Source organism: Notolepis coatsorum (genome assembly GCF_963971535.1).
Source record: "Notolepis coatsorum genome assembly, chromosome: 19".
NCBI classification, from domain to species: domain Eukaryota; kingdom Metazoa; phylum Chordata; class Actinopteri; order Aulopiformes; family Paralepididae; genus Notolepis; species Notolepis coatsorum.
This window is the reverse complement of record NC_140183.1, coordinates 5,817,112-5,840,483: the sequence shown is the minus strand read 5'-3', so window position 1 is coordinate 5,840,483 and position 23,372 is coordinate 5,817,112. Positions and strand designations below refer to the sequence as shown.

Sequence of the window (23,372 nt, the reverse complement as noted above, 5' to 3'; positions counted from 1 at the left end):
TGGAGCAGTCATCTGGTAATCAGAAGGTTCCCGGTTCAATTCCGGCTTCTCCCAGGAGTGATGAAGTGTCCTTGAGCAAGACACTTACCCCCTAACTGCTCCCACTGAGCAGGTTGGCATCTTGTAGTGACCTCCGTCTTCAGTGTGTGAATGAATGTGAGGCATACGCTGTAAAGCGCTTTGGATAAAAAAGCGCCATATAAATGCGCAGCACGTAGTGTAGTGGTCAACACTGTCGCCTCACAGCAAGAAGGTCCTGGGTTCAATTCCCCCTCGAGGACCTGCCAGGTACCCATGGGGAAGGATGGGATGGGTCAAGCAGAGGACATAAAAAAAGATGTTGCCCATCTCACATGCATGTGCGCACTGCATGATGTAACATACGTGTGCACACTGCATAATGATGTAACATGCGTGTGTGCACACTGCATAATGATGTAACATACGTGTGTGTGCACACTGCATAATGATGTAACATACGCGTGTGTGCACACTGCATAATGATGTAGCAAAGTGCTACAAATAAAGACTTCTTAAAAGTCCAGTTTCATTCAGACCATTTACATATTATTCCATCTATACAAACTATAAATTAAGACATAATACACAACATATATTCTATCTATACAATATAAGGTATATGTTAGGAGCAGTGTATAAGTCACTGAAGGTGCTTGTGTGTGTAATGTATGCTCGTGTGATAATTCAGTCTATGGAGAGACGCATGGAGCTGAAGCACGAGGCGTGTTTAAGACATGACATAAATATGTAAAAGTATCCCTTTATTTAAAACGTATGTGCAAAAACAACTGTAGAGTCAAAAAAGGCAATGCTACAGCTGTACAGTTAATAGGCAACAATACAAGAAATAAATGACAGTAAAAATCTGGAGGATGAGGAAATAGGAAAACATTCTATACAATAGTTTGTGTAAAATTAAAAATAAAAATAAAAAACGTAAGTGCGGAGTGGCATTTTGATTGCATCTGCCTCATTCATAAAAAACACATAAGTGCTATAAAAAATTTAAAAAAATAAAGACAAAAAGGTCTATGTACAGGCACAGTAGATAGGCACAAACACACATTCACAACAAAGTTGTCCTCGGGGTGCCGACCACAGACCAGCTTCCCCCGCTGGACGCTGGACCCGTGTACAGGAAAGCAAGCCTTCCCACGGTGGGTGGGCGTGCGCTCAGAGTCTCCGGACGTTGCGCTTGCTCTGCGCGCTCCCCGCGAGCAGGAGGTCCTTCTTGCCGCTGCGCCGGCCGCCCGACTGGCTGGTGCAGTCCCTGGAGCCGTGCGACGCGCAGAGGCAGGCGGTGCAGAACCGGAAGCTGCAGTCGGGCCTGGAGCACACGCCCTCCCTCTTCACCGCATGGCACCGGGCCGGGTGCTGGCAGCGAGGGCACGGCTTCAGGCTCTCGTCGTTGAAAAGGGTCTTGGCCACCTGAGAGCAAAGATGTTTAGGTTACCGTCAGCCCCCCGTTCCGAGAGTATATGGTGAACGTATACGATTGTTACAGTAAATAGCACGTTTCAGTACGAGCACCTGAGACCTGCGTTGTACAGTCTAATGGTAAATGGTGCATTTATATAACGGCTTTTATCTTTTGTTCTTCACATTCACTCACACACCGACGGCGGAGGCGACCATGCGGTGCCAACCTGCTCACCGGGAGCAGTTAGGGGTTAAGTGTCTTGCTCAAGGACACTTCGACACGCTGCCCGGGAGGAGCTGGAATCGAACCCGGGAACCTCCGGATTACCAGACGACGGCTCTACCTCCATAGCCCCATATGACCGCCTTTGTATAGTAAACAGAAAGGTCTTTCTTGCCAATAGGGCTGACCTTCGAAAAAAATATTGGAATTCGAAGCTTCAGGGCCGAGATTCGATTTTAATTCAAAGCTTTGAGATTACATTATTTTTTATAAATATATATATATTTTTATGTTGTGGGACTTGTACAGCACTTTGTCAACTTAGTCAGTGCTGTAAAGTTTAAACCTTTTTAAATCTTAGACAAACGAAACAATTTGCTTTCATGAAATATTGTAAGCCGTCATTTGAGGCTTTATAAAAGCAGCACAATGAACACAAATCTGTCAGTGCCGAGTCCGACCTCATCTTAAATAACAAACAGCATTGCTTGTTGTAGTTAACACTTTGAGTGCCAGCCACGCGTTGTCGTTAGTTCATGCAGACCGTTGAGTGCCGCCAACGCTATATAGCGTTTGTTTGTCGTTTTTTTCTTTATTTCTTTATTTGAATTCATATTTCATCAATCGAGCCTCAGGTTAGTGTTGCAGACTCTCTCCGAGCTCAATTGGGAAGATACCGTCCCCTATCGTCTCTCCCTGTGTAACTGCACCCCATTACTTTAGACTCATCTTACTTTTCCGTCAAGCCAACTGAAGAATCCATTGTGATCGCCGGCCCGGAAAACACGTGGATTATGTATTTACAGTACCCAACGCTGAATCAATAAATGCGATCGATATTTGGAATGGCGATCAGGAATTGGAATAATCTTTTTGGATAACATCTGATCTGAGGTAAGGAATTTATTTTACCAGTCTTAGGATAATCAGACCTGTTTTCACAGAGATATCAGCGTTTGCCCTATGCGTGTGTGTGTGGCTGTGATTGCTGATCAGGAAATGAGAGAATCGATATTTCAGCCCGCTTCTATAGCGTGCATAAGTACACATATACTATCGATAATCTAGCGTTTATTTGAAAACGATTCATAAATAGGCAGACAAATTACGTTTGTGTATGCCAGAATATTCCAGTAAATGCCGATTATCACGGAATCTTTATATTTCTCTTGAAAACGAGGGCTTTTCAAAATGCTATAAAACGAAAATGAAGCGATTAAAAAAAACTATCCGTTTCGACAATGTTGACTGCAAACAAGTCATTGATAAGCGACGGGCAGATTAGACGCATAGCCATAATTTAAGACGGAGATTATGCGTTCACAACGCTATCATTGAAGTGGGTGGTGGCATTCAACCACGTTTTACCATGTTAACCAGTGGCACTGGAAGTGTTAAAGGATAACTCCACTTTTTTTTTAAATTAGCTTATTTAACATCTTCCCTGGAGTTAGACAAGAAGATGCATACCTTTTTTGTCTCTGTGCGTGCATTTTAGCTTTGGTAATAGACGCTCCGTTAGCATAGCTTAGCTTCATCACTGGAAGTGGGGGAGGACAGTAGCCTTACAGTGCCTTACAGTGTATTGCAAGGTCTGACATTGACCAAACTTGATATGCATGACCTTGGTGGGCTCTAGGTCAACTCCTGAAAAGGGGGTCAATGTCAGACTTTGCAATCAAAAGTTAGGGGGCTAATAACCCTTGCCATAATTTCAGTGCGCCCCTAACTTTTGATTGCAAGGTCTGACATTGACCCCCTTTTCAGGAGTTGACCTAGAGCCCACCAAGGTCATGCATATCAAGTTTGGTCAATGTCAGACCTTGCAATACACTGTAAGGCACTGTAAGGCTACTGTCCTCCCCCACTTCCAGTGATGAAGCTAAGCTATGCTAACGGAGCGTCTATTCCCAAAGCTAAAATGCACGCACAGAGACAAAAAAGGTATGCATCTTCTTGTCTAACTCCAGGGAAGATGTTAAATAAGCTAATTTAAAAAAAAAAGTGGAGTTATCCTTTAAGAGAGGCAGAGTTGATTTTGCACCAAAAAAAAAATATCATATTTTTTTTATTTTCTTTTTAATCATCAAATTTTATTTTCATATTCGAATCCCATGCCCATCGAACGAAGCTTCGAAGTATTTAAGACAGCCCTAATTGCCAAGTAAGTTTGCACATACAAGGGATTTGTCTTGGTCGTTTGGGGCATCAACATTAACAGACAATTAAAGTAGAATAAAACTAAATGGAATATATAAACTAAATTAGAAATAAAAGTACAATACAGGACAGGGCTGTACAATTGTGCAGGATGTAGTCGAATATATAAGTTACACTAAATTAGAATAGAAATTATGATGAGTTCGAATTTTCGAATAGTCGAATCTCCACTTTCGATTTTCAAGTCGAAAAATATATATATTTTTTTATGTGAAGCAAACCATTATTATTTAATAAATTTTTATATTTAGAGGCAGCCTAATTTTCATAGCCTAATTGATCTAAAAAGAGGCACATGCTACCGTTTCTGTTTGTTTATTAAAACCGGTCGATAGGCTAATGCAATGCTGCTATTATAGGCTACGATGGTGAATGGTGTCATTTTGATTTATTGTCTGTCAGCTGAGCCGATCAACGTTCTGAAGGATTATCTGAAGTGCCTATTTATGTGCAATACCCTTTGATTTTAATGATCCATTCTATTAAAAAAGAACTGAATTTAACTGAAACAGAACATTTTAACCGAATTTTATTTAACTTAATTAATAAAATTTTCGAATATTCGGTCTTAAGAACAGTAGGGGTTGAGTTCCCAAACTTTTTCAGCTCGAGACCCAAAAGAGAAATTTGGTGTTTCCCTGGGACCCAAACTTACAAAAATACATCATGAATTGCCATAACATACATTTATAGGGCGGCCGGGTAGTGCAGCGGACTAAGCGTCTGTCTACCACCACAGAGACAGTGGGATTGAATCCAGCTGTGGTGCCTCCGGCTTGGTCGGCCGTCCATACTAACACAATTGGCAGTGTTAGAGGGTGGGTCCTGGTCGTTGTAAACAGCGACTCCTACAGTTCGGTCAGGGCGCCTGCACAGCAAGGGAAGGATCTAGGAGAGGTAGTGTGACCTTCCACACGTTACACTCTCCCAGTGAGAGTCTGCGCTGCCAGGTGAAAAGAAGCAGTGGGCTGGGTACACATGTGTCGGAGGAAGCATGCGATAGTCTCCGCCCTCCCGGACCGACGGTAGGGGGTAGAGTGCGCAACGACCAGGAAGGGGATTGGGAATTGGCATGACAACTAACATTGGGATGAGAGAAAAAAACAGAAAAAGGGGGGAAAAGATTAAAAAAAATATATAAAAAACATTTATAAACTACCGATAAAGAACACAACAAACCATGAATTTCAAATGTATATGAAATGTATTTATTTAATTATAAAAGTACATCACAGCAATAATCAGAGTGTAATGTTAAGTTGCTCACCACCTCATAACATTATGTACATACAATTTTGTAACACTTTTAAAAACAAACATGTTCTACTCTCCTTTCTATTTCTCACCCCTTTTTCAACTCTCCATTTCTTACCCCCTCCCTCCGTCCCTCAACCTTAAACCCCAACATTGAGCAACATTCGGATTAATTTGTACTGACTTATTTAACAATTCTACTGACCTGACATGCTAGAAGGGGTATAATATTTCATCTATGGCACAATGAAATCCAATGAGAGGTATGTGGCTGGTTGAAGTTTTCAACCAGCAGATCTATTCTGGGCTTGGTTTTTGAAAGTGCTATTATGAGGTCATGCTGATCATTTAGTCTGTTTCTGTATTCGTTTTTCAGGTATGCTAGAGTAGAAAACCCAGATTCACATAAGCATGTGGTGCCAAACTGAATCGACACATCTACAGCCTTTTTTTTTTTGACCCAATAAAAACGGGTCCGCGACCCAGCGTTTGGGAAACACTCCAGTAGACTATTCGAAAATTATTTTAGTCAGTCATGCACATCCCTAATAGAAATACAGTGGAATAGAATATGTAACGACATGCGCACCAAAACAGAGACGACCGTCCATGGCGCCATCTTGGGCCAATCGTTTGTGATTGTATACCACCAGCATTTTTTATTTCCACATAGAAAATGACTCTTTCACACTTTCTGAACTCACTTGTATGAACTTGTCCCGCTTGCTGCTGCCGCCGCTGCCGGGCAGAGAGGTGCCGAGCAGGACGGGGGTCTGTGGGGTGCCGAAGCTCTGGGACCGGGACCGGGACTGGGCCTGGACGGACCGGAGAGCAGACCTGCTCGACAGGGCCAACCGGGTCTCTGCGTCGGGGACGTGGACAGGGCCTCCAAACTGTGGGAAGGGTCAGCGGTCACCATATCATTAGACTGTGTCCGACAGTAATAAAAGAACAATAATAACTTTAATAATACACTTTATTTATATTTTTCATGTTTTTATATCTTGTATTTATTATAATTTCTATTATTGCTGTAGTACTGTCCTGTGATGTCTTATGTATTGTTGTTGAAAAATGTTTATGAAAAAAAAGTGATCAAAAAGGAAAATACACTTTATTTGTAGAGCACCTTTCATACAAGAATCACAGCTCAAAGTGTTTCACAGCAGCCAAAAAGACAGACATAAAATGAGCAAAAAATTTACAAAAAAGTGCAGATAAAATAAGCATAAAATAGATAGTAGCCAAATAGGCAACGTCAAGGTAAGGCATAGAACATTAAATCACCTAGTTTTTCATATTAGGATCCAACAACATCTCAATAGGCCACTTTGTTTATGGTTCGGTTATCACCGATACACATCCTTTTAACTTGAGCTTTTGTAAAAACACGGCAACATGACGACACATCAGTGACGCCAGGCGACAGACAGTCACAGCTTCACGGAGACCAACAGTGTTATCGTCACCAGGTCTGGTGCTCAGCGGGCGTGGATGTGGTTTTAAACAACCCCTTACCTCCAGAGCAGCCTTCACCTCCTTCAGGTGGAGCCTCCTGCGGCGGCTGGCGTGCTTGTCTTGCAGGATTATCTCAGACCAGCCATGGCACACTTGACCAAACCTGAGGCAAAGTACAAAGATGGACGTTTTAGGATTCTTTTTTTCTTTTCCTTTTTTCTATCATTTTCTCCCATCCCCCAATTTAGTTGTTATGCCAATTCCCTTCCTGGTCGTTGCGCACATTGCCCTACTGTCGGTCTGGGGAGGGTGTAGTAGAACTACCACATGCCTCCTCCGATACATGTGGAATCGCCAGCCACTTCTTTTCACCAGACAGCGTGGAGTTCCACTGGGAGAGAACGTCGTAACGCGTGCAGAGGTTCACGCCATCTCCCCCAGATCCCGTCCCTGCTGAACAGGTGCCCTGACCGACCAGTAGGAGTCACTGTTTGCAATGACCAGGACTCATCCCCCCCCCCCCCCCCCCGGCTTCCCACCCGCGACGACTGACCAAGCCAGAGGTACCGCTGACAGCTGGATTCCAAACCAGAGTCTCTGCTGTGTTTTAGGAGTCTTTGTACATTTATGGTTTTACACAAATCACAGCTGTTTAAAGTCTTTTGGGGACAAATAAATCTTTGGTATAAATATATGAACCTGACCTGTATATGTCCTCGGGGGACAAGTGGTCGAGGACGACAGCCAGGATGTGCCTGATGTTCCTCTTGTTCAGCTCTGTGAGGATGTCCACCGTGTCCAGGCCCATCTTCCTGCCGATCAGCCCCGCCAGCGGCATGGCGGTCCTGAACGTCTCGGGGGTCCTGGCTGATGCAGACTCCGACTTCACAAGCTCCTCCAGGCTCGGGCTCTGCTCGGTAAACATCCTGGCTCTGCGCTGACACATGGCGTGGACCAACTGCAAAGCAGGTGTCAGCGAGAAATTGTCAAGTTTCATGTTGGCCATTCTGAGGGGAGTAGTATCGTCTCCGACAGCGGAAGTCCCGCTAACAGGGGTCACATTTTCTAGCTTGGCTGTGGCCTTCCGGAGAGGGGTAACATAATCCTTTTTGGCAGATGTCTCCCCAAGAGGGGTCACATTTTCTAGCTTAGCTGCGGTCTTTCTGAGAGGGGTAAAATAATCCTTTTTGGCAGATGTCTCCCCAAGAGGGGTCACATTTTCTAGCTTGGCTGCGGTCACCCGCAGAGGGGTAACATCATGTTTTTTGGCAGAGGTCTTCCTAAGAGGGGTCATATTGTCTCCCGTGTCTACGGGGGACCTGACAGGGGTCGCGCCATCGGTAACAAAGACCTCGTCCACCTTGGAGAGGCTCTGGTGACTCTGGAAGTGTTGCTGGTGTTTCTGGTTACCGATGTTCTTGACGTCCTCGTCAGACTGGGAGCCGCCTTCCCTGAGCGTGGAGAGCCTGCGCTGGCGCTCCAGCCGCGTACGCCGATTCATCTCTCCTGGCCGCGGGGTCCCGCGGAGGCCCCTGGAGGCCGAGGAGAGGAGCAGCTCCTGGAAGGAGCCGTCGTAGTCCACGGACGAGTCCTGGGATCTGTCGATGGCCAGGGAACCGAAACCACTGTCCTCCGATGTGGACCTGTTGGGGAGGGAATGAATATACTCGTTATATTCTACAACGTATATCACGCCGGTTAGGGTACCTTATGTATACTGCACCTATGTATACTTTACTTACTCATAGTCTATATTTAGATTCTAGTGTTTATTGTAACCATATTTATTGTAATGTACAATAACTGATGGGGCATACAGACCCTCATCTGCACCTTTGATCACACTGCCTACTTGCTCACATGGTTATAATGTACACTGCCTATTTTTTACTTTTCTACTGTACTATAATTTTAATGCCTGTAAGTCTTCTACTACTACCCTGCCCATACCTGTACCTCTCCTCCCCCCATGCTGCCACGATGCGTGAATTTCCCCAAGGGGCTCAATAAAGGAATATTTATTCTAGTAGGTATACATTTTTTCTTTGTCCGTTTGTTTTGACATTTTAAGAGGGGACAAAAGTGGCTCAATAAATACGTGTTCAAAAGTCAAACATACCGGTTGTGTTTGAGGGTAGGTGTGGACGAGGGTGTCCTCGGGATGGTGGGACGATCACAGAGGTTAGCCGCCAAACCGTGGTTGAGTGGAGGAGTTTGGAAGTTCTCCCTCGCCAGAGCGGGCAGGAAGTTGCTCAAACGCGGGGTCTCCAGCATCCGTGGGGTCATCTGGTCGGGGGTGGATATTATGCTTTCGTTGAGGAGGAATTCGTCCGAGAGTGACATCTTTCTCTCAAAGGTGGAGAGGTCGCCGCCGCTCAGCGTGGACGTCCTGACCTGCGAGAAGAGGAGGCGCCGCTTTCTACTCGACAGAGCGGCGTCCAGCTCGGGCTTTAGAGTGCTTGTGGCCAGGGCCCCCATTAGCAGGTCCCCCGGGGAGTCGAATACAGTGGAATAGTGTTTGGACCTCACTGAGGATTCAGACCGTGTGGTGCATGGTGTTCTGCTCGTGTCCGTTTTGACATCTGTGGCAGACTTACCATCTGTGGCAGACTTACACATGAGAAGTCTACGGCGTAGCGAGGAGTCCCTCTTGGATATTTTAGGGGTTTCACACCAGCCACCCGACGATGGCTGCTGTTCCCTCCGGACATCTTTGTCTATAAAACTGCCAGATTCTCTGGTTCTCTCCTTCTTCGGTGTGACAGACAGACTGTCGGACTCCTGCCTTTGCAGGTTCTCTTTAGGAGTTTCATAAAACTCATCCGAGGAGAAAAACCTAGACGGGAGATGTTTCGCTCCACTCTCCTTCCTGGGGCTGTGGAACCGATCAGAATAGCCACTGTCGGAGACGATCACAAAGTGGTTTTGATCTTTGAGGCTCTGAAGGACGCCGGATTCTGGAGTGAGCTCCATTCTCCGCCTTGGATGAGGAATATTCACCCAATGTACACAGTATTCACCAGGAGGGGACAGAGAATGTCAAACAACCTGCAAGGAAGGCAAGAAGAAAAAGTGAGTCACAAACACAAAACTAATGTCAACTTTGATTATTTACGTAGGGGAGATTGTGCTCGTCACCAATGCAAGAGGCTGCGGTCTCGACTCCCGGAGAGTCAGCATTGCCTTGGCTCGGGCTGATCGCTATACTAACTCGTTTGGCTGAGTTAGGGGGAGGGGAGCCGTGGGTGGGTCCTGGGCGTTGTGGACAGCGACCCCTACAGTTCGGTCGGGGCGCCTGCTCAGCGAAGGTAGGATCTGGTGAGAGGTAGTGCGGCCTCCCACACGTTACACTCTCCCAGTGAGAATCTGCACGGCCAGGCTGGCTGCCGGCTGGCTGCACATGCGTCGGAGGAAAGCATGTGACAGTCTCCGCCCTCCGGCCTCTCGGACCAACAGTAGGGGAAAGTGCGCAACAACCAGGAAGGGGGTTGGGAATTGGCATAACGACTAACAGTGGGATGGGAGAAAAACGGAAAAAGAAGGTGGAAAAAGACAATAAAAAAAAAAAAAAAACTTTGATTATTTAGAGTGTAGTTACAAATATTATTTTGACAGGTGGAACGCATGCCCCGTGATTATAAAATAACCAAGTTTCTGACTGTTAAGTTAACCTTTTGAATTTAAAAGTGAATTGACTTAAACCACTTTGATGGTCGATAAGCTAGCCTAGGTTAGCCTGTTACGCCAGTTGTTAGCCAATTTGCATCCTAAGTTGCATCCATACCAAATTTTTGCATTTTGTACTTTAGTTTGTATAGTGTTTGGTCTTTATTCTTTTTTTTTACTGTATGAAGCACATTGCTGATGATGAAGACTTTATTCCAGACTCAAGGTCCATATTACACATACAAAACAACAGAATTACAATAACAAAATAAACAAGGCCAACAACATAGATTAAAATACATAATTCCAATGTTTCCACAAATCAGAGTACCACCTTGTATCACTTTGTTTGACATCAGTAATGGCACCTATTATCCTGTTTTTTTACTCTAATAGTCGACAAATAAATTTAAACATCAATACCATACACAGAGCAGACTTTAAGCAATTGCTGTAAACCAGCACTATAGGGGGACAGTATGACAATCATCAGCATAGATAAGATGGTTGATAAGGCTCTCCACCATGCTGCATCCAGTCTTAGATTCCTTTAGTTTTGTAGAGATCATCCATATATACATTGAACAGGAAGGGAGACAAAATCCTGCCCTGTCTTTTACTCCGTTACCCACATTAAAATGAGCCGACATAGTTACCCTATTTAACTTGTATAAGCCGATGGGCATACCAGAATGCTAAAATCCTAACTACTATAACCTTAGGAACCCCTCTTTGGGACAGTTTATGGAACAGTACTACTAAGTATGTTATGATTTATTCTATCGGATGCCTTAGAGACATCCATAAAGCATAAGAACATTGTAAGGGGCGACAGTGGCTCGGGAGGTAGAGCAGTCGTCCGGAGGTTCCCGGTTCGATTCCCGCTCCTCCCGGGCAGCGTGTTGATGTGTCCCTGAGCAAGACACTTTAAACCCATAATTGCTCCCAATGAGCAGGTTGGCACCTTGTATGGTTGCCTCCGCCGTCGTGTGTGAATGTGTGAGTGAATGGGTAAAGTGTGAGTAACAAATTGTAAAGCGCTTTGGATAAAAGCACTATATAGAAAAGCAGCCATTTAGAGTTCTGTCTTCTATACTTGGCTACTTTATTATGCACATGTCTGTTTTGTTCCATGTTTTCGTTTAAAGCCAAACTGATATCACTGGTGAGAATGTACATTTCTGTTCTATACAATAAGATTCCCTCCAGCACCTTAGAGAGTACGCTGGCTAATGCAATCGGCCGATAGTTGTCTTTGCTGTTAATTTTACCTGTCTTGTCTTTGATAACGGGCACAAGTTGAACTGCTATCATGGAGTCAGGTAAAAATACCATGTTTTAAAAAGTCAGAGAAGCACAGAGTGAGGAGAGGGATGACCCTACGGTAGAGATGTGCATGACTGACCAAAATCATTTTCGAATAGTCTACTGTTCTTAAGACCGAATATATATTCACTAGAATGCAGGATTAAAAAAAAAATATCAACATTTTCAGTTTCAGTTTTTTGTGTTCAAACAAGGGCCCTCACTCTACCTGACCCGTCTCACTCTACCTGACCCGTCTCACTCTACCTGACCCGTCTCACTCTACCTGACCCGTCTCACTCTACCTGACCCGTCTCACTCTACCTGACCCGTCTCACTCTACCTGACCCGTCTCACTCGACCTGGCCCGTCTCACTCTACCTGACCCGTCTCACTCTACCTGACCCGTCTCACTCTACCTGACCCGTCTCACTCGACCTGGCCCGTCTCACTCGACCTGGCCCGTCTCACTCTACCTGACCCGTCTCACTCTACCTGACCTGTCTCACTCTACCTGACCCGTCTCACTCTACCTGACCCGTCTCACTCTACCTGACCCGTCTCACTCTACATGACCCGTCTCACTCTACCTGACCCGTCTCACTCTACCTGACCTGTCTCACTCTACCTGACCCGTCACACTCTACCTGACCCGTCTCACTCTACATGACCTGTCTCACTCTACCTGACCATAATAAAAGCTTCTGGCTTCGTTATGCCACTACATGCTCATTCCAGCCAGGTTTCACATGAATGATAGGTAGGCCTATTTTACCTTTATAAAAAGGCTTTACTAGAAACGTGGAGACATTCGATTATATAAAAAAAAACACAAATCATCACAATGCGTTTCATTTGTACCATCACAACACAATGTCAACAAGGCATCCAACAGGTTGTCAGTTTCGGCGGTGGACCTGCGAGTATCGTCTAATGTCTCTGGGGGCTCACACTCATACACAACCAAGCATTTCACTGTAATAATGTAAATATTACAAACAAATTAACAAATAAAACTAAAACGTGAAACTAGCAAGTGTCAGGTAATGTTGACTCACTTGTCGTGACTCGTGACCACCTTGACGGCGAGTAAAACGCCTGAAGAAGACGAATTTATTATGACTTTTCCCCCCCAAAGAGTCTGTCGGTCATTTTCAGCGGATAATAAACACTAAATAAAACAAACCAAATTGCTTTTTGCAAAACAAGACGGCAACAAGCTCAGCTGTTCGCAATCAGCGTTGCTATGTGAGCGCGTGTAGTGATGGAGTTTAAAGCTCGAGCTTCTTCGTCGCCACATCTCCCCGCTCAAAAGTCAGCTGTGACCCGCGAGACACACACCCAGCAGCATAAATCTGCAGAGCCGCAGCCCCATACATAGGAGGGGCCTGTACTGTGCGGCGCACTACTGGGCAGCACTGCAGTTTTACCCTACTCCACACACCAGCAGCCATGCCACTTAACCCTCTCACTGCCACACTGCACAGCAGGTTAACCCTCTCACTGCCACACTGCACAGCAGGTTAACCCTCTCACTGCACAGCAGGTTAACACTCTCACTGCCACACAGCACAGTAGGTTAACCCTCTCACTGCCGCACTACACAGCAGGTTAACCCTCTCACTGCCACACTGCACAGAAGGTTAACCCTCTCATGCCACTTAACCCTCTCACTGCACAGCAGGTTAACCCTCTCACTGCCACACACTACACAGAAGGTTAACCCTCTCACTGCAACACATTACACAGAAGGTTAACCCTCTCACTGACACACTACACAGAAGGTTAACCCTCTCACTGCCACACAATACACAGAAGGCTAACACTGTTAACCCTCTCACTGCCACACTACACAGAAGGTTAACCCTCTCACTGCCACACACTGCACAGCAGGTTAACCCTCTCACTGCCGCACTACACAGCAGGTTAACCCTCTCACTGCCACACTGCACAGCAGGTTAACCCTCTCACTGCCACACACTGCACAGCAGGTTAACCCTCTCACTGCACAGAAGGTTAACCCTCTCACGCCACTTAACCCTCTCACTGCACAGCAGGTTAACCCTCTCACTGCCACACACTACACAGAAGGTTAACCCTCTCACTGCCACACAATACACAGAAGGTTAACAACCCTCTCACTGCCGCACTACACAGAAGGTTAACCCTCTCACTGCCGCACTACAAAGTAGGTTAACCCTCACTGCCACACTACGTACACAGCAGGTTAACCCTCTCACTGCCACACTACACAGAAGGTTGACCCTCTCACTGCCACACACACTACACAGAAGGTTAACCCTCTCACTGCCGCACTACACAGCAGGTTAACCCTCTCACGCCACTTAACCCTTTCACTGCACAGCAGGTTAACCCATCTCACTGCCACACACTACACAGAAGGTTAACCCTCTCACTGCCACACACTACACAGAAGGTTAACCCTCTCACTGCCACACAATACACAGAAGGTTAACCCTCTCACTGCCGCACTACACAGAAGGTTAACCCTCTCACTGCCGCACTACACAGTAGGTTAACCCTCACTGCCACACTACGTACACAGCAGGTTAACCCTCTCACTGCCACACTACACAGAAGGTTGACCCTCTCACTGCCGCACTACACAGCAGGTTAACCCTCTCACTGCCACACACTACACAGAAGGTTAACCCTCTCACTGCCACACTACACAGAAGGTTAACCCTTTACTATCACACTGATAGTAAAGGGTTAGCCTTATGTAGTGTGGCAGTGAAAGGGTTAACACTAACAGATGTATCAAACAATACATACAAAAATAAATAGGTAAGCTAAGTTCAAGCTTCAAGTTGTTTTATTTGTCTCACATAATGTACATTACAGTGAAATGTTTGGTTCTGTATGAACCCCCTGAGACTGCTTCACACAGTAAAACCTAAGTACAAGATGCAAAAATTATGTAGTGCAACTCTTTTTGTAATAGATAGATAAGATACAAATATGGTGTAGTGTTAAAGTGTTTAAAGGCGAAATAAGGGTCTAAAGTACATTGTCTAAGTGCATGCATTATACGCAATTGCAATATACAATGTGTATGCAATTGCTGCTATGTATGTAATGTATGCATTGTGAATTATTAGCCATGAGTGCAATTACTACATCAGGCCACTTGGTCAAAGGTTAGCTCACTAGCCAGGTGGCTATCGTAGTAGTCGACGTAGATGATACCCTTGACAGTCAGTTGCGTTACTCTTAGTTACAACGAGTAGATGTAGTTCTCAAAACATATCCACTTACTTCTAGATGATACTGTGGCTGTAATGGTCCATGGGCTTGGTTATAAAAGCAGAGACGGTCCCTCCGGGTCTCGGCTGTAAACAGGGCTGGTAGTAGGAGGAGTAGCGCGAGACACAGTTTCAAATTTGGAGCCTACTTTTGGCCCGTGTCACGTGTTTCCGCTTCCGCTTCTTGCCTCGTCGGCTCTGGTCGCGAGGTGGGGAGGGGTCCAGCTGCAGCGCCGGTGAATCCTCTCACTGGGCAAGCATGTGAATGAATGAATGAATGAATGAATTTGGCAGCAACAGAGGGCGCGCGCTTTGATTGATTGATTGATTGATTGATTGATTGATTGATTGATTGATTGAAAACTTTATTAACAGATTGCAGAATGGGTACAATACAGTACAGCTCAATACACACAATTGTTAAGGGGATGCAGACCAGAGAAAGACTTTCGTCTTGTTTACATCAGGGTCCCCCATTTGACGCTGATGGTCTGGCGTAAAGTACGAATTGACGGATTGATTGATTGATTGATTGAACATTTTATTAATGTCCGCCTTCTTTCGAACTGGTTAGGCTTAGGCCCCCTTTCGAAGTCGCCCTCTTTCGAAGTCGGTTATGCTTAGAGTTTGGAATCAGGGCTGGTGGTCTATCGCCCTGCTCTAAAGATAAACTCTAAGCATAACCAATTCGAAACAAGGCTGACATTAATACAATCTTCAATCAATCAATCAATTCAATAACCCACGCTCACTTAAAACAGGTTCGAAATTAGACCCAGGCAACTACCGCCCTGTTTCTATCAGTGAGCTGGATGCAATCCTACCTGGAGGGGAGAGAGCAGATGGTGGAGGTAAACGGTACCCTATCCCCCCCCCCCCTCACAGTAAGCTGTGGTGTTCCACAAGGAAGCATACTAGGACCGCTACTGTTCCTAATTCATGCAAATGACACGTCGTCAGCTTTTGTATTTTATTTTTTTATTATTTTTTAAACAAACATATAAACAAACATGACAACACACGATAAGATATACAAGCATTAATTAACAGTGCATATCCAATGAAATCACCATTTAGTTAAATGTCTTATACAGGATATACCCCTAATACCTGCTATCTAGTACCCTACATACATATGCTCTAGCTCGTACCCCCCCCTCCCGGACCCCCCATTGGATAATCCATCCATTATAACTTGTTCCTACCAGACACTACCTTTATATGCTAGCTTTTATTCTCTCCACCACTTCTAACCACATTGTCATTTTGGATTCATTGAGACCCAAAATTCTTGCTGTAGATATTTCTTAATAAATCACATCTTTAGCTTGTGACTGCAACTTGTTCCTGTTCGCAGACGACTCAGCCCTGCTGGTCTCTGACAAGAACAAGTTACAGGTTGAAAAAACCCTCAGCTCGGAACTAGGCAAAATCTGCATATGGCTTGCTGATAACAAACTATATCATTACACCTGGGCAAAACAGAGTCCATTCTCTTCGGTTCAAATAACAAACTCAGCAAGACCGACGGCTTCTCAGTTACAGTGGGTGACAATATTGTCACAAGGAAAGAAGATATTACCTACCTGGGTTCCATCCTAGAGCAAATCTTTCCTGTGACAAAATGGCATCCAATGTAATAAAAAAAAGTCAACCAACGAACTCGATTTTTTTTCCACTTTTTCTCCCATTTTTTATATTTTCTCCCATCCCAATTTCGTATCATCCAATTCAACCCTCCCCTGTCACGAACGCTGTTTCTTGCCTCCCACAAGCCGGCTGCAATGTGGACTAAGTCATACATAGCACAAGTCCCCTCCGGTACTTGAGGTAACAGCAGTCGCATCTTTTCACCTGCGCAGCTCGATCTCTCAGTGGCGAGGAGTAACGCGTGGGAGGCTCACGCTGCCCCCGACACTTCCTGATTCTACTGCGCAGGCGCACCAACCGACCTGTAGGAGTTGCTGTCCACAACGCCCGATCCCCACCCATCAGTTTCCCACCCCCTAATATGCCCAATGTGTATTAGTATGAACGACCAGCTAAACTGAAAGCAATGTGGAGCGCTGGGCTCGAACAGGCGAGCCCAGCGTCTCCGCATTCGTGGCGAGTGCCTTGCCCACTACGCCACGTAGCCGCCCTCCAACAAACTCGATTCTTGTACCGGATCTCCTCACTGGTAAACAAGAATACCCTGAAGACTCTGGCAGGAGCACTCATTCAAGGGTACTACGACTATGCTTGCACCTCATGGTACCAAAGCACCTCAAAGGCGCTAAAAACAAAATTACAAACATCTCAAAACAAACTGGTCAGACTACTGCTTGACCTTACTCCTAGAACCCACCTCACCCCTGCCCACTTTGACAAACTAGGATGGCTTAGAGTAGACGACAGAGTACAGCAACTTGCAATGGGCCTGGTCTACAAGATACACTACACGACCAAGGTACCCATGTACATGTCAAAATACTTCCCAAAGGTCAGTGAATACCACGATCACAACACCAGAGGGAGCTCCACAAATCATGTTAAACCCAGATTCGGCTCAAACAAGGGACTAAACACGTTTCGTTTTTTTTATTTGTTTCGCAATGTGGAACGCCCTACCCAAAGCTGTAAAGGAATGTGAATCACTACCCACTTTCAAAACCACTCTCAAAGAACACCTACAGGAGACTGCAATTCGAAACTGGTCCCTGTAAATGTCCTAACCCAACCCCCTCCAATGTACAGTAAATGACTGGTTTCGTCAATATTCCAGTTTTGCTTGTACAGTTGTACAGTGTACCCCACCCACCCCTCCTACCCAACCCCCCCACCCCACCCACCCAACCACCTCCAATGTACAGTCCCCCCCCCCACCCACCCAACTTTACTAACATCTTAGTGCCTCATTAGCCCTAGGGATTAAGGATACATGAAGTATTAACTACACCATAATAATATTGAGGTAAACTCCATGATCAAAACTGCAAAAAAGAATTTCATCAATGACAAAACTGAGGAAAACAAAAACAAACCACGTGAACTTTGGAAATTACTCAATAATCAACTAGGATGCAGTAAAAAACTTAAAACCAGATTCTCAAACATAAACATAAAAACGGACAACACGCTCATCACAGACAAGCTGGATGTAGCCAATTACTTAAACATTTTCTTCACAAACATAGCCACAACACTGGTAAACAAACTACCCTCCCACTCAGGGCTTTATGGGGTAGAACACATAGTAGCTTACTACAAAAACCTAGGGGTCCGCAAGGACGACTTCAAGCTGGAAATGGTAACAACAGATGAGGTACTCAATAAACTGAGCGCCCTCCAACCTAACAAGGCCACTGGCCATGACAACATCCCCTCCAAATTCCTCAGAGACTCAGCAGCCGCCATCACCCCAATCATCACACACATAATAAACCTCTCCATAAAACAGGGACACGTCCCCAAGGACTTCAAAATTGCGAGGGTGACCCCTCTGCACAAAAAGGGCAGCAAATTAGACCCAGGCAACTACCGCCCTGTTTCTATTCTCACCTCCATCTCGAAAGTCATGGAAAAAATAGTCTACGAACAGGTCGAAAAGTACCTAGCGGAAAAAAATCTAATCTACGAATTCCAATCTGGCTTCAGAACATCCCACTCCACTGACACATGCCTTCTCTATTTGAATGACCACATCAAACAAGAGGTGGACGCAGGCAAATACTGCGGCATGGTCATGCTGGACCTACAAAAGGCCTTTGACACGGTCAATCACTCCATTCTGATTGACAAGCTAAAAGCAATTGGTTTTGATAGTCTATCAGTGAGCTGGATGCAATCCTACCTTGAGGGGAGGGAACAGATGGTGGAGGTAAACGGTACCCTATCCCCCCCTCTCACAGTGAGCTGTGGTGTTCCACAAGGAAGCATACTAGGACCGCTACTGTTCCTAATTTATGCAAATGACATGTCGTCAGCTTGTGACTGCAACTTGTTCCTGTTTGCGGACGACTCAGCCCTGCTGGTCTCTGACAAGAACAAGTTACAGGTTGAAAAAACCCTCAGCTCGGAACTAGGCAGAATCTGCATATGGCTCGCTGATAACAAACTATCATTACACATGGGCAAAACAGAGTCCATTCTCTTCGGTTCAAATAACAAACTCAGCAAGACCGACGGCTTCTCAGTTACAGTGGGTGACAATATTGTCACAAGGAAAGATGAAATTACCTACCTGGGTTCCATCCTAGAGGCTAATCTCTCCTGTGACAAAATGGCATCCAATGTAATAAAAAAAGTCAACCAACGAACTCGATTCTTGTACCGGATCTCCTCTCTGGTAAACAAGAATACCCTGAAGACTCTGGCAGGAGCACTCATTCAGGGGTACTACGACTATGCTTGCACCTCATGGTACCAAAGCACCTCAAAGGCGCTAAAAACAAAATTACAAACATCTCAAAACAAACTGGTCAGACTACTGCTTGACCTTACTCCTAGAACCCACCTCACCCCTGCCCACTTTGACAACCTAGGATGGCTTAGAGTAGATGACAGAGTACAGCAACTTGCAATGGGCCTGGTCTACAAGATACACTACACGACCAAGGTACCCATGTACATGGCAAAATACTTCCCAAAGGTCAGTGAATACCACGATCACAACACCAGAGGGAGCTCCACAAATCATGTTAAACCCAGATTCGGCTCAAATAAGGGACTAAACACGTTTCGCAATTATGCCACATCAATGTGGAACGCCCTACCCAAAGCTGTAAAGGAATGTGGATCACTACCCACTTTCAAAACCTCTCTCAAGAGACACCTACGGGAGACTGCAATTCAACACTGGCCCCTGTAAATATCCTAACCCAACCCCCTCCAATGTACAGTCATTTACCTAGTATGGTTTTGTCAATAGTCCAATGTACAATTGTGTTTGTTTGTACAGAGTCTCCCCCCCCTCAATGTACAGTTTTGCTTGTTTATACAGTGTGCCCCCCCCCCCCCCCCAACCACCTCCAATGTAAATTACCCAGTAGGGTTGTCAATATCCCAGTGTACCCAACCCCCCCCACCCAACCTCCTCCAATGTACAGTTTCTACGTCAAATGTATATACTCCCTTTTCTTGACTCCTTCTGTATCACAAACAGTACTGTATTTGCAAATCTGGTATGTCATAAATGTATAGATGTAGCAGTACTGACTATCTGTATGTCATGTATGTCATATATGTCCTGATGAATTGAAAATGGGGGACCCTGGTGGAAACAAGACGAAAGTCTTTCTCTGGTCTGCATCCCCTTAACAATTGTGTGTATTGAGCTGTACTGTATTGTACCCATTCTACAATCTGTTAATAAAGTTTTCAATCAATCAATCAATTCAATCAATCAATCAGGTTTTGATCCATAGAAAGGTCTGTGCTACACAATTTCAGTTAGATTAGATTTATTGTCCTTTAATTTTGCACTCATGACATTAGTTGCTTGCCGTTTAATCAATGAATTGAAAATGGGGGACCCTGATGTAAACAAGACGAAAGTCTTTCTCTGGTCTGCATCCCCTTAACAATTGTATGTATTGAGCTGTACTGTACTGTACCCATTCTGCAATCTGTTAATAAACTTTTCAATCAATCAATCAATCGAAAGACCCCCCCACTTCCTCCCAGACACTTCCTCTCTCTCTATCTCTCTCTCTCTCTCTCTCTCTCTCTCTCTCTCTCTCTCTCTCTCTCTCTCTCTCTCTCTCTCTCTCTCTCTGTCTGTGTGTCTCTCTCTCTCTCTGTATGTCTATCTCTCTCTCTCTCTCTCTCTCTCACACACCTTTGTAAAACACTCATGAGACCAAACAAAAATGCCTTTGAAAACAATATGTAAAGATATATCCGTAAGATGGTATATATATATATATACATATTGTTCACACTATGGTGAGGCATGAGACATGGTGTTTACACATTCAAGTGGTTAGGGCTGGGCGATATAACGACAACGATAATTATCGCGATATATTTGAATCATCGATATCGGGAAAAAAATTATATTGGATTTTTTTTTTAAACCCAGAGACAGTGGACAGACTTGTCTTTCTTGCCTGCAACTTAAAGTAATGGCTTTGCTTGTCCAAATGACAATACTGACCAAATTGAGATTTATTTTTCTCTTGTCCATTTATTTTGTTTGCTTTCTAATGTAAAATACAGTTTGAAACCGTCTGTACACAGTAGGCTATGTGTGCTAGCAGAGCTTGTCTCCAGTCACGAGTCACGGTGCACATGTGCGGTGGTTTGTCCACCAAAAAAGCGCTAAAAGATAGAAAAGAAACGAGCAGAGCCAGAACTGTTCAACTCCCCTGGTGCCACAGCCAGCAGAGAAGCCTGTTTACTTTTGCTTTCAAACCAGCTGCAGCCTGAGAACTGGAGTGTGAGGGGATGTAACACTAAAGATGGTGGCAACGACAAAGAATTGCTGCAAAATAAATCTGTTGTTTAAAAATATATATATATATATATATATTTTTTTTTTATACGTATAACAATATAGATAATTATGGATATCGTGTGATATGATATTGTTATCATTTTTGGCCATATCGCCCAGCCCTACAAGTGGTTATAGTGTAACTTCTGTTTCCCAAATAATAGATTCTTATCAAACTGGTGAACTACACGCCTGTAGCCCCTAAAGCTTCTAAAATACACATTTTGTTCACTGTTTTGTTTCTAGGAGCAGGTTGGAAACCCTATATTACTCTCCCCAAAACCAAGACTTCTCCCCATGAAGCAGAAACAATTTATGAGTAACGCATACCTACCCCCATTATGGGCGGTAAGTGTGTACACAAAGTTAAAACACAGATATACACATTCTCTCCTCAAGTAGATAATGTTTTTTTTGGTTATCAATGAATAAAAAAATGTACATGTAGAATTGCCACAGTTATCTACAATAGCAACGATAAAGAAGTGCCAACCACATATTATTATAATAATAACATTCTAGAACATTTGTGATGTCACAGTATGATGTTATAATCAAACATTCTAGAACATTTGTGTTCTATATATATTCAACAATTCTCTCTGAAGATCTCATTGTGCATCTTTGAACAGTACTGAACAGTACTGGACAGATAGACTAAACAACATAGATTGAAGCCTGCATTTCTCAACCAAGGTGTTCTGCTGTGGAAAGGTGACTGTCCACAACGGCTAGCTAGCTGTTCTATACTGAATGTTAATATTGAATCAGACAATATTGAATACTGAATGTTAATTCGGGTTGACAGTTGACATCATTTGACAGTTGACAGGGGGCTGGAAAGTTGATTTAAAGGGGACATGCATTATAAATGCCTTTTTTCTGTGTTTAGCATGGTTTTATAGTAATACAGGTTAGTATCAATGGGTCTGTGTCTGTAATTACCCTATTGACTCATCAGTCTAGTCTCGAGTTCACGAGATCTTCCCTCACTCAACTAAACTGTTCTGATTTGACGGTTTCTGTGACGTCGACATAGCATTGATCTGCAGTAACGCTCCCTCTATGGTTGTAGTGCAGTGTAACCCGACACTTCCTCAAACGGGTTTTCACAGGCAGAGAACGAGCGAGAGGGAGAGAGAGAGAGAGAAATAGAGAGAGAGGGACGGCGGGAGGGACTGCAGAAGTGTGTGTAATGTGTGTGCGCCATCTCTCTCCCTCGTCGGCGACACACACATACACAAACTTGACTGAGTGTGTGTCGGGATGTAGGCATAGTGTAACCCGACTAGGGATGGGTACCGAATTCGGTACTTTTGAGGTACCGAACCGAAACACGTCGGTACTACCGAGTATCGAATCAAGTGAGAAACCGAAAAAAATAATTAAAAAAAATATCTCTCTTTCTCTCCCTCTCTCTCTCTCGAACGCATGAGCGCTCCGTAATATGATCATGATCATTATGATCGACTGGAATAAAAAATAATAATAATAGGTTTACTACTTACATACTGTAGTTGTCTCCTTAATACATAGTTGTTCATTAATGTTACCTAAATGTCATAAGTGAATTATATAGAAACAACTCACCAAAATTGACTATTGCACAACTGATTTTGACAAAAAAAATCCACCAAGGGGGGGGGGGGGGGGGGGCCTTTACCCCCCCCCACCCCCGCACCCTCCCTTGCCTGACCATGGAATTTAGTGAAATTATGCTACTGCTCTAGGGGCTGAGCCCCCCTAAAGGTCTGATCCTAGAACCGCCCCTGATGTCGTGTATGTCATATTATGTTATGATTAATTGAAAATTATGTAAACAAGACGAAAGTCTTTCTCTGGTCTGCATCCCCTTAACAATTGTATGTATTGAGCTGTACTGTACTGTACCCATTCTGCAATATGTTAATAAAGTTTTCAATCAATCAGTCAAACCTCCGAGCTGCTTCTATAGAAAGTAGGTTCGTGGCTGCCACATCTATCTGTATGTCATGTATGTCATATATGTCCTTCCTGATGCATTGAAAATGGGGGACCCTGATGTAAACAAGACGAAAGTCTTTCT

The 23,372-nt window shown here is 44.4% G+C and overlaps 1 protein-coding gene across 1 annotated transcript; it reads right to left on the bottom strand.

Annotated features, from left to right (window-relative positions):
• Positions 1–948: 948 nt before the first annotated feature.
• On the bottom strand, positions 949–14,932 carry fbxo43 (F-box protein 43). Its single transcript, XM_084336006.1, has 6 exons — positions 14,846–14,932; positions 8,715–9,643; positions 7,300–8,238; positions 6,656–6,758; positions 5,842–6,030; positions 949–1,449 (listed from the first exon to the last, which is right to left on the bottom strand). Exons 2-6 carry the CDS (start codon positions 9,566–9,568, stop codon positions 1,195–1,197), a joined length of 2,340 nt encoding a protein of 779 aa, XP_084192132.1. The 5' UTR covers positions 9,569–9,643; positions 14,846–14,932; the 3' UTR covers positions 949–1,194.
• Positions 14,933–23,372: the final 8,440 nt, after the last annotated feature.

Bases quoted from the DNA above. Each gene is read 5' to 3' on its own strand.
- fbxo43 (XM_084336006.1), bottom strand. From the start codon at position 9,568: ATGGAGCTCACTCCAGAATCCGGCGTCCTTCAGAGCCTCAAAGATCAA. The intron at 8,239-8,714 runs GTATGTTTGACT...CCTCCCCAACAG, and splicing joins CCTACCCTCAAACACAACCG to GTCCACATCGGAGGACAGTG. The intron at 1,450-5,841 runs GTGAGTTCAGAA...CTTTGCTCTCAG, and splicing joins AGCGGGACAAGTTCATACAA to GTGGCCAAGACCCTTTTCAA.